Source organism: Micropterus salmoides, unplaced genomic scaffold, assembly GCF_014851395.1.
Source record: "Micropterus salmoides isolate LMB-PRFRI ecotype aquatic unplaced genomic scaffold, ASM1485139v1 Ms_hic_scaffold_17, whole genome shotgun sequence".
In the NCBI taxonomy this organism is placed as follows: domain Eukaryota; kingdom Metazoa; phylum Chordata; class Actinopteri; order Centrarchiformes; family Centrarchidae; genus Micropterus; species Micropterus salmoides.
In genome coordinates this window covers 13,919,063-13,941,984 of record NW_024040817.1, presented here as the reverse complement: position 1 = coordinate 13,941,984, position 22,922 = coordinate 13,919,063, and the positions used below count along the sequence as shown (strand labels likewise).

The following is a 22,922-nucleotide window of genomic DNA, read 5'->3' as shown; positions in this document are numbered from 1 at the left end:
GCATTCTCAAAAAGACAGAAAAAAGTAGCACACAGTAGCACTGACAAGATTGAATGACTTTGCACTTAATCTATTTAGGGCATTAACATAATGAATAAAACAAAATGCACATGATACATGCTTTGATGAAGCTTTGATTAGCCTCTTTTCATTTCCCTGCTATATACGTTTTGAGTCATATTTGCCTTTTTCTGGGGGGTCTGCTGCCTTCTTCATATCTTCAACAGTGTGGATTTTGAATATTTTGGCTTAACGCGTCCAACGGGAAATATCTATTGTTTAAACTCACACTCTTTATGCTTGCACTTAATTCCTTATTATGCAGAGATTTTCTTGGGATCATATCTTCCTCATCTACATTGATGTAGCTATGCTGTCCTTGGCACTAGGGGTCTAGCTGGTTCACAGAAGGACATGGCTGGCTCTCAGTTAGCAAAGGGTTAGCATGAGGCCACACAGGAAGTCTGATCTCTGAACTCCACTGAAGTGTTTTCACCTTTGGTGTCAGAACAACCTTGACCCTCCTGTGATCCCTGAGTTTCCTCAGAGATGTTTTGCTTTACTTACTATTTTTACACAGAGAAAAACAAACACACACACACACACACACACACACACACACACACACACACACACAGTACTCTCACCGGTGCTCGTGCCAGCGCACACATAGAGCTTCCACAGCTGTGGACCATCTAACTTTGAATGTAGTAAGCACAGGCTAAATTCAGCTACATACACACACGTAAAATCTATCCTGGCTGTGGGCCTCTTTTCCCAACAAAAACATTTGTAACAGCTCTGATCTTTTCTCAGAATCACGTTAATGAAGAAATTAGTCTGTCTGTATGACTTGTATATACATTTCACGTTTGGAATAGAAATCCAGTAAGTGCATGCAATTTACTCTTTTAGGTCTATTGCCTGTCCCTCGTTGGGTGTAGTATGGGGTGCTGTGAGTCATTTTTACTCATGCACGTCTGGTCTCATATTTCCTCCCCATTAGGCCTGTGTTGCTCTCCTCTGTGTTGTGATAGAGGCTAATGACTCACTGGAAATCTGCCTGGTGTTTATCAAATGTCTCAGTTCAGGGCCGGTGGTCTGGAGTCAGTCTGCCCTTTTTTTCTTTTCTTTTTTTTTTACATTATTATAAGTATTAGATAAACAACCAAAAGCAGGTGTTGAGACCATCATATATAAAGAAATATAAAGAGAAGCACCTTGAAATCAAATCTTGGCTATATCACTCGGTTCTCTTAGCTGTGGAAAGTTATACTCTCAGAGGGGGAACGTGTTGAATTACCTCAGGCTGTCATCCAATAAGAATGTGTTAAGAAATCGCAGGTTTCTGGTGTGTGCTAAACTCAAACACATAATGTTGAGATGTCTCTTCAGGGGAGGTGAGTGAGTAAGTACGTCATTTAGTTTGCAAATTTCCTGTATGTCCATAAGCTTGGTCAGCTTCTCATATTACAAAGTTTCAAGAAGAAGGCTTGAGTGGATGCCAGATACATTACAGACCAATTTGGCTGAACTCGACTATTTATAAACACAAAAATTACTTTTTTTCCCAGCTTATTTTCAGCTCGTTTCTGATTGGAATCCGACGCTATGATTTATATTAAACTTTTTTTGTTTTGCAAAAGCAATTTTTTTAGTTAAACTGCCAAGATCTGTGTTTTTTTGTCGTACTCATACACTGAGATATTTGTATTATATTTAGAATTATCTCCTATTTTTTCTTCTTTTTTTTTTAACAGTTGATCTCAAATTTTTTGGCATTAATGTGTCTTAGCATGCCTTCAAATTTTGTTAAATTAGATTTGCTTGAATGGGGGGAAAAACAACTCTTTTAATAGCAATACCACAGTTTCATGCAAACTCCATCATCTGCTTTGAGTACTCAGTGGTATGATGAACACTGGCATTCAAGCACCATCTGTTTATCAGTCTGTCCCTAATTGTGAGTGATCATGAACATTCAGTCATGTTTTCTCAGATTATTGTAAACTATAATCAGAGGAGCTCGGCTGTAATCCGTAATACAAGCACCGATAGATGCTTGATGTCTGTGTTGCAACATGTCGTAGTTGGACTGGTAAGATAGCTCATCTTTCACTTGATCATGAACAGAATGCCCCGGGGACGCTGGTTATTCATGCTACATCAGTAGGTTTGCATGAAACATGTAAGATGATCTTCTTGTGCTCGGGTATCTCACAGAAGAACCACTGCCAAAAGCAAAATGTGTTTTTTTTTTTTGTTTTTTTTTCTAGAATACTAGGCCATGCAGTTCTATAACTCCATTTCCCTCCTTTCCCCCTTGCCTACATTATCCAGCCTCTTCCTCCTCTCCCACCACCCCTCTCCTGGCGCTGCGCCAGCCTTGCCTTGAATTCCACGCATCTGGTAATTTCTGGGAAACACCCTTGACAGGACTGTCCAGCAAACCACAGGAAACAAAGCCTCTTGGTTTGTGCAGCAGCTTGCAGAAGGCCAGTCGTCGCCTTCAGGGAGGAGCCGGACAGTAGGACAAAGTGGTTGTGGACTTTCTAAGAATTCTTTTTGGATGGGAACATTGTGTAGTTCTTAACAGTTTTTGTGTTTAGAAGACAACTTATTCTTGTTCAGCTTTTTTATGTTGTTGTTGCATTCAAACAATGTTGTTGTCTCTCTTCTCTCATGCTTCCTCTCTTTTTAGATTCGGGACATTAGCAGAATAACTGGTGTTATCAGAGCAGTCAGTGAACAAAAGGGCAGCTTTCAGTGCCTCGTCAGGACAGTAATATCTCCATGGATGTTAATATAATTCAGTTATCTTACAATAAAGCATGCTTTCATTGCTGTGCAAACTTGCCTTGTAAGCAATTGACTGATCGGGTTAAATAAAGGCTACATAAAAAAACGCTCTGGTTCTGACCAGAGGCCATGCTGTGATCATGCTGAATTTTCCTTTGCTAGACTTGTCTTATTCTTTAGACGGCAATTGTAACTAATGCACACATTCAGGGGTTCATTCACGATGCACCCTCAGCTGTCTTTCTCTACTTAAAATTCTTGTGAATGACTCACCCGTGCTCTCAATTTAGATAGTGAGCATCAGACGAAGACCTCAGAAAAGAGGAACAGCACATGGCTTTGTCTTTGTTTCATGAAAATGTTTGACTGACCCGGCTGCAAAGTATTAGCAACTATGTCTTAGTGTAGGTGTTGAAATATTTGAAACGGCAGAGAAGCATAGTTTTAGCTTTATCTTGACAAATCAGCTTGTCAATCATATCAGTTCTCACTCACTGCGAAAGGCAATGAATACACTTTGATGTAGTCTGGCACTTACTGTGCTGTTTTCAGTGATAAGCCTTAGTGTACAATTTAGGATGAAACAAATACAAATCTTGGAAATCACTTCAAACCTATGAATCTGATATTTAGCAGAGAAAATGTGTAAACATAAAAAATGACGAGCCTTATCTAGACAGTATGTCTCGCCAGTAAATGCGTAGATGTTACATCAGTATAAGTAAAAAAAGAGCAGAGATACTCACTCTCCTACTCACTCACTCACTCACTCACTCTTTCTCTCTTTCCGTGAAATAGTTGGCTGCGTATCACCTCTCTGTGATGTCAGTCCCACTGATTCAGTCCAGAGCGCTTCCATCACCACCAGGGGAAAAAAAAAACACACACACACATATCCATTCTTTAAGGTCTGCTTCCACAGAATGAGACACAGTGCCGACATTTATTTACACACATTTATTACTGCTCTCCAGTCACAATACTTGAAATTGGCTGTATAAACTAACTATTACCAACTCGTGGGTAGAGGCTGAAAGTTCACGTCAGACAGTTCTCAAGATAGTTTCTAGTGTCTGTAGGGCCGTAGGTCAAGTTCTTTAGTTTCAAGAGTCAAGTCTCAATTCCCAGCTCTTAATTCTTAATGGTTGGAGGGATGAATATTAATGGTTTAGCTGACCAATGTCTGTGAAATGGTACTCTCCTGTGTTTCCATTCTGTGTTAACACATTTGAATAAACTTGAGAAAAAGGTTAGTCCGGTTGCAGTCATAAATAATAGCAAATATTCCATAAAATCTAAAATATTTTGGATTTATTTAACTAGAAGATATGGATTTGGGTTAGGCCTGCAACTAACGTGGGTTAATCTGCTCATTATATTGTCTTTTATTTGATTAATCATTTGTCTACAAAATATTGTAAAATAGTGAAAAATTATGATTACCCAGAGCCAAAGGAGATGTTTTGGGGTTTTAATTTTGACAAACAATCCAAAACACAAACATATTTAGTTTAACTGTCATATATGATAAGGAAAAGCACTAATTTTCACATTTGAGCAGCTGGAACCACCAGCACATTTACTTAAAAAATGATTACTTATGACAAATCAGTTACAGAGTTCTGTCCATTCACAAACCAATTAATCCACTAATCATTTCAGCTCTACTCCAGATTAAATCTGAATTTAAACCTAAAGCTTTTTTCATTAGTTTGGTTGTGATGCATAATAATCAGCTCATTTGCATTTTTTCTCCCTATTTGTCCTCACTTTGTATTGGTAGGGGAATAAAACATGTGGACAAAACCTAGGTGAAAATCCTTTAACCTGATCTACTACTCTGTTCTTCTCCTTTTTAAAACTCTCAGCATTTTAAAGTGAAAACTGAAAATGATGAGCCTTATCTGTGAAATACAGAGATGACTTTACATGGTCGCTCAGTGGACACACACTGTTATAAAGACATAGGAATTTTTTCTGCCTCTGTGCCTTCTTCAGGCTCCGTCTCCCAGTGTGTCTTCACTTATTTTTTTCTCAGTATCTCTCTTTCTATTACTCTTTGCATTGGCCTTTGTCCATCTTGCTGTCAATTCAATTCCTTTTTTTTTCAAGTTACTATGCTTTATTCTCATGAGTGTAACAGACACAATATTGTCAAATCATCAAGTAATAATGAGAATAAAAAGCAAAAGGTACAATTCATAAAATCAATACGACTGTCATCAACTGTCTGTCAATTCTCTACCTTCTGCCTTTCCTCAGATGCTGAGAGTTTGTGTTTAGTTGATCCAGAGGCTGGTAATCTCCTAATCCTCAGTGGATATCAGCCTTGTCTTTTTTACTACAGATAAAAAGTGGCCTATCTGATAAGTATATTTTCCTCTCTGTCTGTAAAAGGATGCCCTCTCTGTCCAAGCTTTTTTTTTTGGTCCCTTGGATTATTCTGCTGGTATTGATTCGATCTGTCCACATGCACTGGGCTCTTTTAGAGTCTTTTGCATGACATTGTGTCTAGATTGTGAAAATAAAGTCTTGTAATTGAAGATAATCATAATTTCCTCAAAATTAAATTAATCGTTGCGGTGGTACACTGCTCATAACATAGTACATATCGATGCAACAAAAGTAATTATCAATGTGTGTGAGTGTTGCGCTAGAAAATGTAATGAGGTTATCATTGTTTGGAAAGGAGACATCAGCCTCATGTGTTTTTGTGTAATGCTTTCAAGTATAGCAGATGAAATACAAAACTAAACTCATCAAAGTCACGGGTATGTTTTCAGATCTGGAAAATGACAAAATGCAGTTGTATTCAGTGCAGTAATGTCATGGTGTAGTTTCTGGCTGCCGCTTCCTAAACCAAGTTGATTTGCTAATTTTGTGAAAAATGACGCTCCTGAACTTGTGGCCTTAGAATCCCTGAGAGACTCACCAGGACTTATTTATTTCCTCTCAGTGGGTGTGTGGGACGAAAAAGGAGTGGGTTATGTTTTTGCATGGATGCGTTTGATCTTGTTTGCAGAAGTATGAGTGTATCTGCGGTTACTTTGGGCAGACACTCACCAAGAGGACATTTTTGTCATGTTTGTGGTTATGGTCAATCAAAAGAGATAATTTCATCCATTGAAATGATGATTTTACACAGGAAATGGTTTTCCCTTCTCACCCTCAGTCAATGCTTGGATATTGTTGTTCACTGCCTGTAGTGTCTGTTAATATAGCTCTTAGAAGACTGAGGATCATGCAGCCCTTTTATTGAATATATGAAACCATTACCTCCAACCGTGGACTCGCTGTAAACTTTGAATTGGCTCCAAGGTAGGTCAATACTAATCTCAAGGTACAATGGTTGAGGTGTCTCAGTGACAAGTGTCATGACACAAGAATTCTTTTTTAAGATGTAATTAATGATATATATTCTGTGTATTGTATCATTGAGTTTTTAGTGGGGAAAAGTTGTGCATTGAAATAAAATATTCCCAAATTAAAAGGACAGCTGACTGCATATCGTCTTTTTTGACCCTATAGTGAAAGACAAATTCACTAATTTTGTACCACATCCTAATGACTATTATGATCTAATTCATGCTTATACAGTACATTCCAAATAAAAAATATAGCTTTTGCTTATCTAATCCATGTGATTGATTGATTGATTGTACGTTTTTACAACAAAGGAGCTACACGATGGAATGGACAATAGTAAAATACATTCATTGGCAAGAAGATGGTCCACAACAGTTTAAAGAAAGTGTAGACATTGCCTCAAAATATACATACTCACAGGTTCTAAAAAGTTGCAAAAAAAAGTGTTTTACTCATTGCGACTGGTTTTGAGATTAAATCAACCTGACTTGTTAAGAGATCATGTTTGTTTGAGGACACATTGTGTTCCCGGCCGTAGCTCCGTGTGCAGCCAGTAGGGGGAATCGACTGCTCACACTGAAGCCATCCCCCTCTCGTCTCCACTCCTCTCCTCCTTTTCCCTGCGTTCTCCCAGGTTGTGGAAACGCTGCAGCCCGCTGGTCTGTGTCTGGGTCCCTCTCTCGCACAGAGCTGCTCAAGACCCTCCTACCGGCTGGGCTGGGGAAGGAGGAGGCAGTCTGCTCTGCTCACAGCCTCGGACGAGCCCCCTTTACCACCCTGTCAGTGTGGAGGAGAAGGGAGAGAGAGAGAGAGAGAGAGAGAGAGAGAGAGAGAGAGAGGCTGAGAGACTGAGTGATAGAGAAAGTGCACGCGAGAGAGAAAGAGAGAGAGCGAGCAACTGTGTGACAGAGGGAAACGAGGCAGGCTGCTTAGAGGAGTGAGAGAGCCAAGGACGAAATAAGGAACACATTTTACAAGAGCAGGAAGAGGGAGGATCGCAGACGAGGGACTCCTTCTGTACTGGACACCTGGGACACAGTCACATTGATTGTTTTTTTCACTCGTCTTCTAGCTGGAACCAAGTGGATTGACTAACCAACTGGTGGATATTTTTAAAAATACGCTTCATCTGTCCTCTTGCTGGTTAAGACCGCTGCAGACTGAGATTGCTTACTGGTTCTGTGCTTGACTCTCATTTTATGATTCTGCTCTGTGCACAAAGTGCATCTGTCGGCAACCGGTGTTGAGACATCTCCCCTCTGTCAAGCAGGAGAGCACGCAGCTACCGTCGGATCAGACTACAGAGAAGAGAGAGAGAGAGCGAGAGAGAGACAGTGTGTGTATTTAAGAGTGGGAAAGAGAGCGAGAGGGGCAGTGAGAGAGAGTTAGATTCAGAGTGTTTTGAGAGCGAGGCAGATTAAAGCGCAGCCGAAAGACTGGAGTGAAACAGCTTAAATAGAGAAGTGAACCTATACGTCCTCTCCCGTTTTCCTCGCCATCCCTTTTCCTCCTCCTCTCCTCCTCCTCCTCCCATTTTCCAACATTCACAGGACTACCAGAGCTACTGCCACCTGCACCTCTTCACGTCTTCTCTTTCCTCTTCTTCCTCTACCTCACCCTTATCACGTGGTACTATCCAATACCAGCCATTAACGGACACGCTGCTCTCGGTTCAAGCAGTTGTGGAAATATTTCCATTGATCCAGCAGTGAGAGTCTAAGTGAGCATCCGCCCAATACTGAGGCTCCTGACCGTTCGTCAGGAGCTTCCCCATCAGAGGCAGACCTTCTCCCAGCTGCTGTCCGGCACGCAGATCCTGCCTTCTCCCCGGGAGGACTGGCCAGCAACACAGTGGTGCGGGCAGCGAAGACAGGAATCCCACAGTCCCTCCGTTGCCTCTATCCCATTGCTAGCTACTTGGCAGCTCCCGCCCCCGTGTCACCATTCCCTGCCTCAGTGCTAAGGATTCCAGCTACATGGGCAAGCGATTGGAGCAGCAGCCAATGTACCCTCAGTACACCTACTACTACCCCCACTATCTCCAGACCAAGGTACGCCACTCTTCTGCTGTTCATGCATTCCTCAAGCCTACTCATCTACTCCTACACCCCCCCCCCCCCCCACCCCCCCAACCCCCCACCCCTCCCGCCCACACCTCTCACTCTCTTCCACCGCCCTCCCTTCATCCCCCTCTCATCCCTGAGTGGAGATGGGATATGATGGAAAGCTGGCCTTGGCTGTGATGGTTTCAGTTGTCAGGTACCTGGTTGGAGTTTGGATGTCTGTATTAGTGTGGATGTGTGTGTCTGATTGTGTGTGTGTGCCTGAGTGAAGGATCAGGGATCAAGGCTGTAGACTTCGGGCGACTGTTAGTCCAGCCTAATAAACCGTTACTGGGAGCTGTCCAGTAGCATCCATCCATCCCTCACCTGCAGACTGATGGACTCTTGATGTGAAACACCGCAATGGTATGAAGTGTAACACGTTTAGTAACATGTACAGTAGATTCAGAGGCTTTTGTTAATCCAAATAACTGACAGATGGCTCTTTTTGACCTGTCAGTCACACATTTAACAAATGAGAGAATTAGGATCAGAGTTTAATTTACTAATGAACTATTTGCAAGCTAAATGTAGGCCATTGTTTAAATGATTTAGTGCCACTTTTCTAAAGAAGCAAATTAAACATTTAATTATGAAGTTGCTAATTCACTAAATGGCACTAATCCCTAATTGTATTGCTTTACAACGAAGGGAGAAACAGGTTATGAACTCTTCTTTCTCTATGGTGATGGTATGGTCAGACAGAGCAGGCATGAGTAAGGCTGCCCATGTTTGCTCTAGCTGTAGTATGCATCACTGCCTCTGGGTTGGAAGCCCAGTCCTGGGCCCTGATGGCGGCCAGGACGCTGGCTGGGTGCACTACCCAGACATCATCAAGGGATTAAAATGGAAGCCTTTTGGGGATTACTATTATTTGTTTTTCTACTACATGCGTTGTGTCACTGTGATGCACAGCAATGGCTGAACATCATATTGAGGGTGTGCAGTTGAACTTATAATATATTTTAGTATCAGTTGTTTACCAAAGTACTATTGTATGTGGTATTATTACTTTAAACACAACAGAAATACATTTTTATATATTTAATTAACTTTTTAATGTGGTGCTCTAACATGAATATTAAATATATCCTATTGCATGCCTAGAGTAATGTGGGCCTGAGTATCAAACCCTAATACTTTTTGCATATCGACCCATGTGTTCTTAGTTCAGTATTGTATCGGAAATTGGCATTGAGTGACTGGACAGATTTTTTTTAAATTCTTCAATCAAATATTTAGTGATATCTATTGGGAAACTTTTTCAGCTTCAGTTTTGTATTTAAAACTTAAGCATTGAGGGATAAAAACAATATTTATTTTCCCCATTCGGAAGGTATCGAAAAAATTTATTGTTTTGATATTAATTACAAAACTCAGCTGTTTTATTGGCAGCACTGTTGAACGATACTCACCCCGAGGAATACAAATTAAAATGTGGCGTGTTTTCCCTATTTGTAACAAGGAAATAAAGTAGAAAGACGATTTGTTGAGGCAATTAATGAATCAAAATAATTGATAAAGCACAATAACGAGAAATAGCAGTCATGTTTTTTATCCTTTTCCATGTGTAAGGAGTAGGTACAGTTTATTTAATATAGCACCTTTCACAGAGCAAGGTCACAAAGTGCTTTACAAGAGTGTGGAGCTCTGTTGTGAACCAATGCACTTCCAGCAGGGAGGACCTGCCTGCAGCCCCACCTGGCAGTCCACTAGCGCTCCCCCTGATTTATAGTTTAATACATTTGTGCTGCTGCCATATGGCTTCCCCCTACCTCCCACCCCCCTCCACTACTCCTTCCATCATCCCGCCTCTCCCTCCCTCCCCCTTCTCATATCTCAGAGTTGCTCATCTCGGGGCCTCTCAATCAGGGTATGCCCCTCCATTCTCCCCTCCCTTCCACTTTTCTTTTCCCCTCTTCCTCCCTCCCCTTGCATTCTGCCTCCCATCCCTGTTGCAACAGGGCCCCCTGCCTCCTTCGCCTATGCTGCAGTTCACTCCCAAGGTCAGCACAGATCCGATCTTGCCACCGTCAGCGATTGATTTATCCTTGAGCAAGCCACTAGGGTCCTGTGTCATGCAAACGAGACCGATGGTGGGGGCGAGAGGAGCATACATTTACGTTTATAAATGAGCAGCCAACATTCACATTCATTTTCATGGTTAGTTAGCATTGCCAGTGGCTCCTTGTTTGATATGATAGAGCCACAGACAGGGTCAGTAAGAGAAAGGGAGTATTGGGCAGTGTGGCCGAAAGGGATGTGGAGAGCTATCTCACGCTCTCGTTAATGATCATTGATAGTCCGATTACAGAGGAAGAAGGGTCCTGGCTGGCGGGTTCAGTCCACACAGTCTACAAAATAACAAAGTCACTTTGGCCTTGCGTGCGCACACACATATACACACATTTCCTGCACACATACATGCAGCTCAGATTCAGGAATCATTCTCAAATCACACAGGTCTTTTTATCCATCTTCATTGCTGCATTCTCACGGTATTGTCTCATTCTCCCAAGAGATGTGGGTAGGGGGCATCAATATCATGTTGGGAGGGGGAGTGGGGCGTAACTCATACCATAGTGTTGCCATTTTCCTTCTCTCGCCTCCATTTTATGATGCATATTTGGAATTCTATGCATAGAAAATTTATAGAACATCTGTGCTCGGTTACAACTAAGGACTTTATAGTAAAGAAAGGAGCTAACCTTGTCCTAATGGCGTGGCAGAATTTGGGGCCCCTTTATCCCCTCTGTGTGTGTGTGTTTGTAATATATTCTAATTTAATGGAGTTCTCTGATGCTGTCCAGCATGTGCTAGTCAGCCCAGATTAGAATGTGAAAGTCAGAGAATGAGATGAAACAATAACATTTGGCTTTCTATTGATTAGTGCAGTGGGGCGTAGCATGTGCTTCTCTTTAGCTGAATTATTGATTCCTGAAAGAGGATTTGTGCGTCTGTGTGTCTGTGTGTGCACATCCGTGTGTGTGTGTGTGTGTGTGTGGCTTTTATATGAGGTTATGGCTGGGGGGAGCTGGCGGGATGCTGCTTTGATGAGAGGATCCTTTAAAGGCCCTATTTCGGTCTATTCCCCAGCTGATCAGTCCATGGAGTCATTTGCTAAAATTTGGGCTTTATTCAGCCTGTGTCTTTCCTGGCGAGTTTGATGTTTAGTACTGTTCACAGTTTGCTGTACATTCAACTTTAATGATAGATAATAGATGGCCATCATAAATGCAAAAATTACAGTAAACTGCCTCGCTCAGGCCCTCACCCTCCCCTTACCCATAAGAACAATTACACCGCACAGATCAATTATTGTTATTTCATGATAGTGTTTTGGAAAGAATATGAATTTCAACTAAATGTGTACGCGCAGTGCCTCTCAGTATTGTCGTGCGTCATATCTCATTTTCTCTGTGACAGGCATTTTCAGTTCTATGTTTCATTAATACGCACACAACTCTCAAAAGGAACTCTCAAATTACTGATAATTTGCTTTTAGTACCTGCTGTAAATTCTGCCTCTGGTATCGAATTTAGTTGGCTTTATTGTTGCTGTTACTGTATGCACACAAGGTACCTGAGACTTCTGTAACCTTGTGCTGTTACACCACTGAGAGCCTAGGTCATTACATGCCTAATGTTAGCAATCTCACCCACAGGCAAACAGCCCACTGACACACAAGGATGCATTATAAAAGTATATGCACAAGCACGCACACATGCGCTTGCGCTGTGGCTGGGTTCTAGGATCAGGCAGGCATCTGTGTTACAGTCAGACTAGCACATATAGAACCCGAGAAACCAACAGGGGCAGATTGAGGTAGATTTAGCAGCGGCTAATGTCCCTGGCAGTAAAGTAAACACCAGTCGATGGAGCCCTTTGAGAGGATCTCTGTCTGCCTCTGTCATAGGCACCATTTATACTTTAGAAATTCTTTAGAAATGGACAAAGAGATTGAGGAAAGGGGTATATGTATGTGTGAGAGACAGAAAGAGATTGGAAGATAGGGTGGAAGGGAGGGAGGGGCCAGATATAAGCAAGGAAAAGGGCTTGGTTACATTACATGGGGTGATACATTGTGCTACAGAAATAATAACGGCCATCTAAATCCCCCTTTAATGCCCTGATAGAGGAGAAAGAGAAGCATAGAGACAACAAGCGAGACAGATATGCATAGACATGGAGAGCAAGCAAAATCAAAGGCAGAAAAAAAGGACCATCTTCTAAGTCTTTCAGTGAAAGACTGTTATCAGTGGCGTAAAACTCAGCTAGCAGCTTAGTCCCCTCTGTCTTCGCTGATGTGGATCTGCTTTGAAGAGTTTATCAAGGGCTTTTAGGGCTGGCAAAATACACTTATTATATTACATTTACTGTGACAATATGGTCTTATTAGTAATAAGACAGGAGTAGTATAACTCATTTTCCTACTTAATTCTTGATACATGCCTCACGATTGACTGACGGAAACAACACACTGCACCTGCCTCGCTGTAAATCTTGACCCATCATGCGTTCTCTCTTAGCCAGCTCATATCGGCAGGCTTTTAAGCAAGAGCTCTATCTTGCTTTCTCTCTTTTTTCAAGCTTTCCCAGTCCTTCACCTCACATGGTCAAACCATTAAAGGAGGCTTTTTGATCATTAATCAACTAATACTTTTTTTATCTGCCTATGCCTATGGCTTTTTCCAGCAGTACTATTCCTCTATGTGTAACGGTCAGTCAACAGGGCAAACAACTTCATTTATTTACTATGGCCTGTGTGTACATGCACAAACACGCACAAACAAAAGCGCATACTACATTAAGGCGTGCACTTAACCCTTCTCATCTATCAACTGACAGCTCAGGCCTGTCTGCACACCCATACATTAAGGTTGTGTGTGCATTTCTGCTTCCCGTAGCCTCTGATAAGCCACAGAGTATAGTGCTAAGACCTCTTTTACATGCTGCCATCCACATCTCATTACAGCTGCTTTACCAGAGTGCTCTCTCAACATTGATATCCTTTCTGTCAGAAGAGCAAAGGAGAGATGTACAAAGGAGAGGGAAAAATGAAAAAACAAGCTTTTTATGGTACTATTGGGTGTTTCCGGTGAGATGCGACAAGGAACTTGTTCTGTATAAACTTTGGACAACACGGGGGTTATAAATGTGTCAGCAATGTTATGTTTGTACGTCTTACATTAGAAAGCATTGTTTATGAGGACAGATGGTGAATGAGTACATGCGTGCAAAAGAAGTATATCAATAAGTCTGTACTTTTATGAAGTCACAAGTTGTGGACAAATGTGTGTGACACTGTATGCTTGGTATGTGGTCTAGCGCTTTAGACTGAAGGTCTCACAACCAGGTCACATTTTTCTTCTCTGTTGAAGTGTCCTTGAGCAAGACACAGAACAAAGTACCTGCTCACTCACTGGAGGTCGCTGTGAAAAAGAGCAGCTGAGATAAATGCATAAAATCTAAAATGATGTGCTTGGTGGTGGAGTTCTTGCCCCAGGGAATCTTGTCTCTGAACTCTCCTTCCCGGACCATCTGGAGATAACAGGCGACTCTAGCCTGTGCTGCAAGAGAGAGGAACTCCTACCTGTTTGGTAAATTGGGGCATATGGGAAGGTAGGTGGTGGAGTGAGTAGGGCATGTTTCCTTCAACCAGAAAACCTGGGTTAAGTCATTGAATCCCCACCAGCTTCTGAGGGTACTGCTGCAACGAGAGGCACATTCATATACACACAGAAAAAAAACTTACTTGGATCGTTTGTGTATTAAATTGAATAACCACAGGTGGTATTTATGCACATTATGCATGGCTTGAATTTACAAACATTTTTAAGTGCATTAGAGTTTCTGGAGTTTGGTGCTCTTCCTTTATGAGGATCTGAGATGAAACACATTTTTACTGAGTTTTCCTACAGAGATGGAGGCGTGCAGAGTAAACATAAAGCGGGACAGAGAGAGACGGGAAAGATGTTGCTTCAGATTTAGAGCCAGATTAAATGAGACACATGATGTGCCCTTCAAACATACTAACGTGGCAGGACTCTACAAATACACCTGCTTTTTCTTCTTTCTTTTTTTTTTACTAGCATTTCTTTCTGTAACATAGTATCTGCCTGGAGCTGTCTACTCTGGCCCACTGTTTCACTCTTCTGTCTCTCTGGCAAGGGCCTAGCCTGGCGTTTTCACGCTCTATTTTTCTGTCTCCCCTTTTGCCTCTGAGGACAGTGGGGTATAGTCTCAGAGTTTTTTTTATGAGTTTATGTATCCCCCTCACTTTTTGTTCATGTCAGTCTTTCTTGCTCCTATTTTCACCAAGCCCCCCCCCCCCCCCCAAAATCTTGAAATTCTCTTTCATGTTGTCCCTCTTTGTAATTACTGTTTCCCATCCTCCATCGCTTTTGCGTGCCTCTTCCTCTATTTCCGGGAGCCCCTGCTGTCTGCTGGGCATGGTGTCCTGCCATCTGTGCAGGATGACATGAGTGGCTGGAGAGACACCTCCTTTGTACACCCCTTAATACATACAGCCCATATTAACATACAGAAGAACATATGGTCAGACGTGCCAAAAATCTTATAACATTTCAAGTTAATTTAATTGTTTTTTGAATATGGTAAATATTAAGAAAATCATAATTGTTATGTCTAGATCCAATCTTAACATCTATTTGGCAACATTGTAGTCAATATTTTCCAACTGAAGGAAATACATTTGAGTGGATATGTTTAATCAGGGATTATCAACTTTGTTGAAAAAGAGATAAAGGGATTACAAACTTTGTTGAAAGTTCTTTTGAGTTCTGTTACTGCTTAATAGATACCAAATCATATGTCTGAATAAGAATGAATCCTTTCTGTGTGTGGTTCAATACTTTTATCTGGATTTCCCTTCTAGCCTGAGAATAGCACTGCTCTACACAGGGCAAAACCCTATCCAGATTATGTGAACAATTGAATATACTTTATTTTGAAAGTTAAGTCTGTTTGTTCCCATGTATGATGTTATTGGTTGATGCATAGTTTACTTGGCTTTGATGTTTTACAGCATATTTGACTCAACAGTGAGCTACTGCCAAATTCAGAGGGATGCAAATTGCCTTCAAATTGCAGCCACAAAAGTGTTGGATAAACTCAAAAAGCTTTGTTTATGTGAACCACATAGCTAGAATTCAAGAGGAGGCAGATAGTATATATTTTGGCTCCATTCGGGTGGAAGACAGTGGATAGCATAAAGGGCAGAAGAGGAGATGGGTCAGGATGGGACACTAAGCTGGCGGTGAAGGATGTCAGGCTGCAAGTCACGTGCTAGAGAAGGGCGAGGGAGGGGGAAGTAACCGCACCTCGTGAGAGACAGACAAGCAGTCAGGCAGAGAAGGGCTTTTGTTGTTCCAGTGTAACTGAAGCTTTGTGTGTCTGTTGCATCTGCTGCCCTACCTTTGGCATGCCGGTTCACATGAAGAATGCTCAAGTTGCTGGTGTAGCGACGACAGTGGATGGGGTAAGAGGAGTTGGCAGCTCGGCTTGGTAGCGTTCACTGACTCAGACTCGGCCGGGGTAATTGCTCCTGCATTTTTAACGAGTGGCTGCTGCGTACACTTTGAGGAGCAGCGCACCAGAGGATCTCCACATGGCTCCCAGTGCAGCAGAATTGCCTTTTCACCTTTCTGAGGGAGACAGAGGCCTGCTTTATATGTTAATACCTAATCAGACCTAAACGCGTCTTCGTCATGAGTGGTGGTGTAGTGAAATGAATATGTGTGTGTGTGTGTGTGTGTGTGTGTGTGTATGTGTATATATATATATATAGTTTGTGTGTGTGTGTATATGTGTATGTGTGTATATATATATATATATATGTGTGTGTGTTATAAACTCTTGTATGTATAATGTGCTGTGAAGACAATTTTCATATGCTGATCCTGATGGCACTCTACAGAGAAAAGAGAGGCTGCACAGACAATTTTGTAATTTTCTTCTGGTTTCAACATATTATTGGGCTGTAGTCCTGGTCTGTAGTCTACCCAGATAAGAGTTATGACGAACTGAGAGGGCCTAGTAACATTGAGCTCATAATGAAAAAAGTCTGCTATGTAGGCTATAGTTTGTATTACATGAAAACAATTTCCAGAAAGAGTTTTTTTTTTTTCTCTATGCAGTGCACGTTATTGTATAGTCTGTAAGTTTGTTCCTTATTTTTTTGGCACCAGAGATCAAGAGCCAGAATAAGGAACTGGGGAAGCCACCTGTGGAGAGAGAAAGAGATCAACAGTCTCATTGTGGTCTTTGATTTACCTAATGACGTCATAGTCTGACAAAGAAAATCCTTTGCTAGTCTACGTCTCACTTTGAGGAATTAGCATTTCATTTCCATTGTGGCTGCATAAACCGATGACCTGGTGTTTTCAACTAGATATTCAGACATGGAAACCGGAGGAGACACCAGCCACAGACATGCAAATGGTAGTGTAGCCTTACCACTGTGATTACTGTAGGAGGCCCAGGTTGCCCCTCTCCTAAACACATATACTGGGTGCCTGCAATACTTACGCTATGAAGTTGCATTAGTAGTGGCAGGCTCAATGAAAATACCGTGTCACGCATAGCTTGAAAAATGGCTCTGGAAAAAGCCAATTCTGCCATGAATGAGGATAAGCAAATAGGCATGAGGGCTTGAATAGCAGCCAGTCCTGTCAGATTCCCCCTCTCACCCAGTCACAATGAGCTCCTATACAAATATGGATACGTGCACCAATTTAGCGCAGCAGATGAACCTTGCGAAGCCTTGTCGAGCAAGTGGGGGATTACCAAGTGCAAACAGGCATTTCTCCCGGCTTTATTTGAGTTAAATGACTCAAGCCACCCTCTCAGATTTTGCCTGAATGGTTTGTCTGGCAGACCCTTCCACTGCTCCAGCCGATTCTGAGGCCACAATGCGTGCGCATTAGTCAGCGTATGGAAAAACACTGAGTGGGACAGGTAGGCGGCATGAATTAGATTGCAAGGACACTGATGCAGGGAGCAAGCCGAGTCACAAACCAGGATAAATGGAAAGAAGAGAAGAGGAAAAAGCCCTCAGCGTGATGGAGTCCAATTGGAGGAGAGATTATTATTCTTCACCAGTAATTAGTAGCACATAAACAGCCTTTGGCAACAGAATTAAAAAGTGTCATTGTGATATGTGGTCTCCATACAAGATGCCGGGTCTCTCCCTTTTCAATAGTTAATCATGTTGCCTCACAGGCATCCCTTATGCACACACACAGAGGGTAAGGCTTCAGTATGTAGCAGATAAATGCCTGAAAATGAGAAACCTTTTGGAGGGTTTGATGCAGAACACTAGTTCCCCCCTGTACAATCTGCACTGAGGCAAATGCTAGCTCATCTCTCTCCCCCCTTTCCCCTAAATTATTAAGGTCACCCACATTTGAGAGACAGACAGACAGACAGACAGTTTGTGTGTGTGAAAGGAAATGCAGGAATCAATGCTTTCACATGCATTTAAGTAAGACGTCTTACTTTTGCATCTGTATTAAAATATGCACAATATTACCGGTACAAATTTTGAATAAATGCAAATGTTAGTATTTAAGTACTTTTAACAGTTGAATACTGATGCTTTTATCTCCCTGTATTTTTCTGTCCTTGGGCTCATAAAAATGTTAGAAAACAGTGGCTTTGAAAAACAGTTAGTTACTAATTCCCTGTCTGCTTTCTCTCTCTCATTAGCTGTCTTGAGTACCCTGTGGAGGACTTGTATCCATTATTTATCTCTAGCCCCAAAAAACAACAGCTGCATGCTTGTGTAATCGCCATATGTTATGCTTCTCCCAACATATTGGGAGGAATCATGCTGTATAGGGAGCTTTATATCAACCCATAGAGATCTATATCAAACCCTGTGCAGACATGCTGCACTTGATTTCCTAAATGCTTATTTTTTCTGTCTATCTGTCAATCAATAGAAAATACAGTCGGAATTTTCCTCAACAGTAATAACTTAAACTACATCGGGCAATTAACCACATAGGCACCTTGCAGAATATTTTCGGATGCTCTAGCACCACTGGAACAGTCAGAGGGAGGGAAGGGAAGAGGGTCACATTAGGATTCAGCCGATAAAGCAATAAACCCTTGTAGGAGCTACAGTCGGCGCCATTCAGAGCAGATTCTGTGTCCTCAGCACTTTGGGCCTGCAATTAATCACTACGCTGACACTACCCCGCCTTCCTCAGAATGGTGGATAAACACTTGGCAATGGTGAGCCAACGTTCCCCGCCACAGACCCGTTGTAATCGTTAAGATGACTGTTGACGCTCACTCTCTCTATGAAATGTTTTGGGAACTCTCTTCCCCAGTTCTGTAGACTTCTTGTAGTGCGCGGGATGATCTGCTGATCTGCTTAGTTAGAGATAGCAGTTTAACAGCCAGCCGGAGCTACAGCAGGCGGCCCCTGCTCCATCATTCCCCACTCAAGGGTTATGGAGAACGCTTGGCTCTCATGGCTGATGTGTGGCAGCAATAACAAGCATGTCGCATCTGTTTAACCCGTGTGTGTGTGTGTGTGTGTGTGTGTGTGTGTGTGTGTTTGGCATTGTACATTTCTCTGCTGGTGTTGCCACAGGGATTTGTGAAATGGGAAGCCTCTGAGCCTGTTGCGGCTTTATTAAGAGGATCGTTGGCAGTGTGTGCTGTATTGTTACCATAGCAATAGTTGCCAGTAGTGTGTGCTTACCTAGCCCATTGTTTGACAGCTGGTCAGACAAGGTTACTGTAGGGTAACTACTGCAACCATAAGGTGGGGCTCCAGTAGAAGTTAAATGATACGGCCTTCATCAGCAGTTTGCTCTGTTGACATGCAAGCTTGGTATATTAGCTGTTTTAGGACTTCTTCCATGTTGTCTTATGATTGTAATTAATAGTATGATCTACAATTTCCAATGTCAAAAATTAACTTTCATAATAGTTGATGATAACTTTACTCCAAACTACATAACCCCTAACCCTAATCTTTACATTTTCTTATGTTGAAGCTTAATGCAACAAAGAATGTTTGAATTATCCTTCAGTTTATTAACTAATAGATACCACCAGAATTCAACAAGTAAGAGTTTCGTCTTCTTTACATATTCATAAAGCATGAAACTCCTCATACAGACTCGGGGCACGCGAGAGAAGTTTTACACACTTTTAAAACCCCAACATACACAACGACCCACATTATCATGTGCATACATAATAGCCTGGGAGGAAATATGAGAGAGCAGGACATTTATCGTTGAGGAAGAGTGGGGGGGTGCTGTTTATGAGGAAGGGTGGGAGCCCTGTTGAGTTCACTGAGTTCACTGGAGGGGACTGACACACAGCTCAACCTCCTGCAGTCTTTCTTTCTTTTTCTCTCTCTCTCTCTTTCGACCATGGTTGATCTGAATAATTTATCTCATATAATTTATCTCTGTACTTCTCTATCTCATTCACCCTCGCACACAAACACGCTCACAGACACGCAATTATCCCCCCTTCCACACAAACTCACACACACAGGCATACACACATGCCTCAGGGGGTCGGGTCCTGGGGCTGGTGTGGAGTGAGCAAGTTGGAATCTGCACAGAGGGAAACCTGATAGGCATTCCCTATGCCAAACACATGAGGTCACCCTGACTGACTGATCCTGCCTGCCAGCCAGCCTCCCTCCATCCCTCTGCCGGCGTCAGATTAAAACCTTGTATCTCTGAGAAATCAGCTGCAGGACTTAAGAGATTTTCTTACTGAGGCTCATGCATCTCTGGAACTGCAGGAAGTATTTTATGTGCCCTTAAGGATCATAAAGTTTTTATAAATGACCATGCAGACTTTAAAGAATACTCCGGTTTATTACAACTCAGGTCTTCTTTCCAGAATTTTGGCCATCAGTAACAGTACTCACCAAGCTAATGTTGAGATGAGGGAACGTGGTAACATCCCAAAATAGTGGGTGGACGAAATTAGCCGTCAGGCAGTCATAAAGATTTTACTTTTAACTCCCAGCTTAAGTCATATTTATTTGAAAGAGAAAACAAATTTTTACCCAAACTGTCAACTGTTAACATCCATCAGCGTTTACAGACTGACTTTGATGTACTGTACTTGCTGTTGTTCAGTGTCCCTGTACAACGAGGCATTATTAGCAACATTTTGGGTGTACGGTCTTCGCATTTGTTTGTCAATTTAACCTTTAAATAAAGTTATAAGATAATCTGACTGTTCCTTGTTGACAGTGTGTCTGATTATCTGCCCACTCGTGTTTCTTGCCCCGTTCAGCAATATCTATAATGTTACCATAACAAAACAGAAAAAGACCTGCAAAAATCGTACATCTCCATCTTAATATGTCAAGGTTTTCATGCGACAGCCGCACTTTTCCATAATTCCCCATTGCCAGAGAAGTAAATTGGAGAAGTCTATGAAGATTCTCAGTCATCCAGGTCATAGTTATCCAATGAAGGTTAAAATCAAGGGCAACTGGACTTGGTTGAAGATACTGGAAGACGTTTCGTCCCTCATCCAAAGGACTTTTCTTTCTTCTGCTATTTAACCTCAGCGGTATCGATGACCCGGGCCAACGACCCCACTGAGGTTAAATAGCTGAGTTTCCCTGCCAGTCAGTCAGAACTGAAGAAGTCCTTTGGATGAGGGACGAAACGTCTTCCAGTATCTTCAACCAAGTCCAGTTGCCCTTGATTTTAACCTTCGTTGGATAAATTGGAGAAGGCTATTCCAGTGAAGTAAGAAAAAACTGTAATAAACCACAAACAATTTAAGAGGGAACCCGAAACATATTTTGAACTTTACCCCTACATTATGAAATACTTGTCGTTGAGAGTCTGCAATATAGTTAGCCTGGTGTTTAGTGTGAAAACAATACACTCTGCAACCTCTCGAAGTTGATGGCTATGAAAGGTTGGAATCTTAAAATGGAAAATGCGTAGCAACCATAAGCTCTAGAGAGTTGTCTTTTATCCTGAGCAGCCCTTTGAAATACCCACCCAAACCCAAACAAGACTGTCAACTCAAAGCACTGGTCTCAAAAGAACCCTAAACATGTGTTCTTTAGATCCCAGCTCCTGTTCTCTTGTCACACACAAGCGTCCAACATGGACACCCGCATTCAATCAGCCTTGCACACACACGCAGACGCGAACACACTTGCACACATTCTTTCTCTGGCACATGCACACACAATCATATATACACACAATCTCAAACCTCCCACCCCCACACGACACAACAGTCCCCTCTCGCTCTCACGCATCTCATGTTCTTCTCATATTATGTTAAAATGGACATGCATAATTGCGCTGGTGTGGTTTGTTGTTTTTGTTGGCGGTCATCAACAGCCCCCATGATGTCTCTGACAGTGGTGATCATTGTTGCAGGCACCACAAATCTACAACACAGAGCTCACAAATATGCTATGTCTGTGAGGTCCCATTGTCAATATGTAGTGTTCAGGTTTGAGAGGGGTAAAAGTAGTAATTCAAGTAATTATATAATTACAATAGGTCATATGTTTTGTAGATATTGCTAAAAATGAATAGCTTTAAGTCTAAGGTAAATTCTAAGATGACATTTATTGTACTGTGTGCAGTTGTTAGTACAGAATCACTCTTTATAGCTCTTATTGTAACTCTTTATAGTGTAACCATTTCCCATTTACACAGGCCCAGTGGTAAAATAGGGTGAAATGAAGCGTAGAGAGAAGTCTGGGCATGCGATACAGCTACACCTGTACTAACGCCAGAATACAAGCACTGTCAAGACCTAAAACACTGTAATGACATTGCAGCAGGCAGTATCACTGTGGTGAGCCATTTATAGGACCACCAGTGTTTAATGTTCACTTTTCTGTTTCCTGCAAGTCACAAAGCAGAGCCAGTCAATACCAGATTCGCTTGCACGTGTCGGTCTTTATTTTCCTGCTTGTAAGCATGACATTTCTGTAGGCTGTAATGCTATTTCAGATGTTTTGAGCTCTCAACTACCCCAAATAACCTTCCTTCAGGAACTGACGTTCACTAAGTCATTTGAGGTTGGGTGAAGTTTTAAATAAAGCTGTGGCTTGTGGAGGCTAGCTGACTCTATATGCTTTGTATATGGAAGCTGGGCACAGTCTACGCCAAACAAGCTCTTTTGCGATCATGTTTCCAAACAGTATCTAGTCTTCAGAGACTTCAGGTCCAATGCCTACATGTAAATGTTTAAGCTGTCTAAATATGAAGTTTAAGCCACGAATGTAAGGGGAAACAGCAGCTGCAAATGTAAAGAATTTTATTTGATGACACGTGAAGTATATTCATTTTTACCAAAAGCTTGTTTTAACTGTGTAGATGATCCTGGCCTCAAATATGCTGCATTTTGCAGACAATCGTCAAAACACTTAACACTACGATTGGTACATTTATTTTAGTAATTTAAATTGTGGCTATTTAAGTTTGAAAAGACACTCTTTTTTGCAACTCTATATTTTAATGTAATCATTCTCTCTTTCACACACAATTTTACAATACTATTCTCTATGACTGTGTATCTCCCTTTTTGTTCTCTCCTTCTGTCTTTCTCCTTCTTTCAGTTTAGTCGCACAGGTTTATGTTGTGAGCTAGAGAAGGGTGAGTT

The 22,922-nt window shown here is 41.8% G+C and overlaps 1 protein-coding gene across 11 annotated transcripts in view; it reads left to right on the top strand.

The window, feature by feature from the left end:
- The window catches only part of rbms3 (RNA binding motif, single stranded interacting protein), a 305,125-nt gene that overhangs the window by 98,814 nt on the left and 183,389 nt on the right, over positions 1 to 22,922 (top strand). For 2 of the 11 annotated variants that reach the window (XM_038725800.1, XM_038725798.1), the window contains exon 1: positions 7,042 to 8,216. The exons of 8 other annotated variants lie outside the window; for them this stretch is intronic. In XM_038725800.1, the coding sequence (XP_038581728.1) occupies positions 8,142 to 8,216 (75 nt within the window). In that variant the 5' untranslated portion in view covers positions 7,042 to 8,141. Of the gene's footprint in view, positions 1 to 7,040; positions 8,217 to 22,922 lie in introns of those variants that run through there. One more of the 11 variants, XM_038725799.1, reaches the window with a different exon arrangement.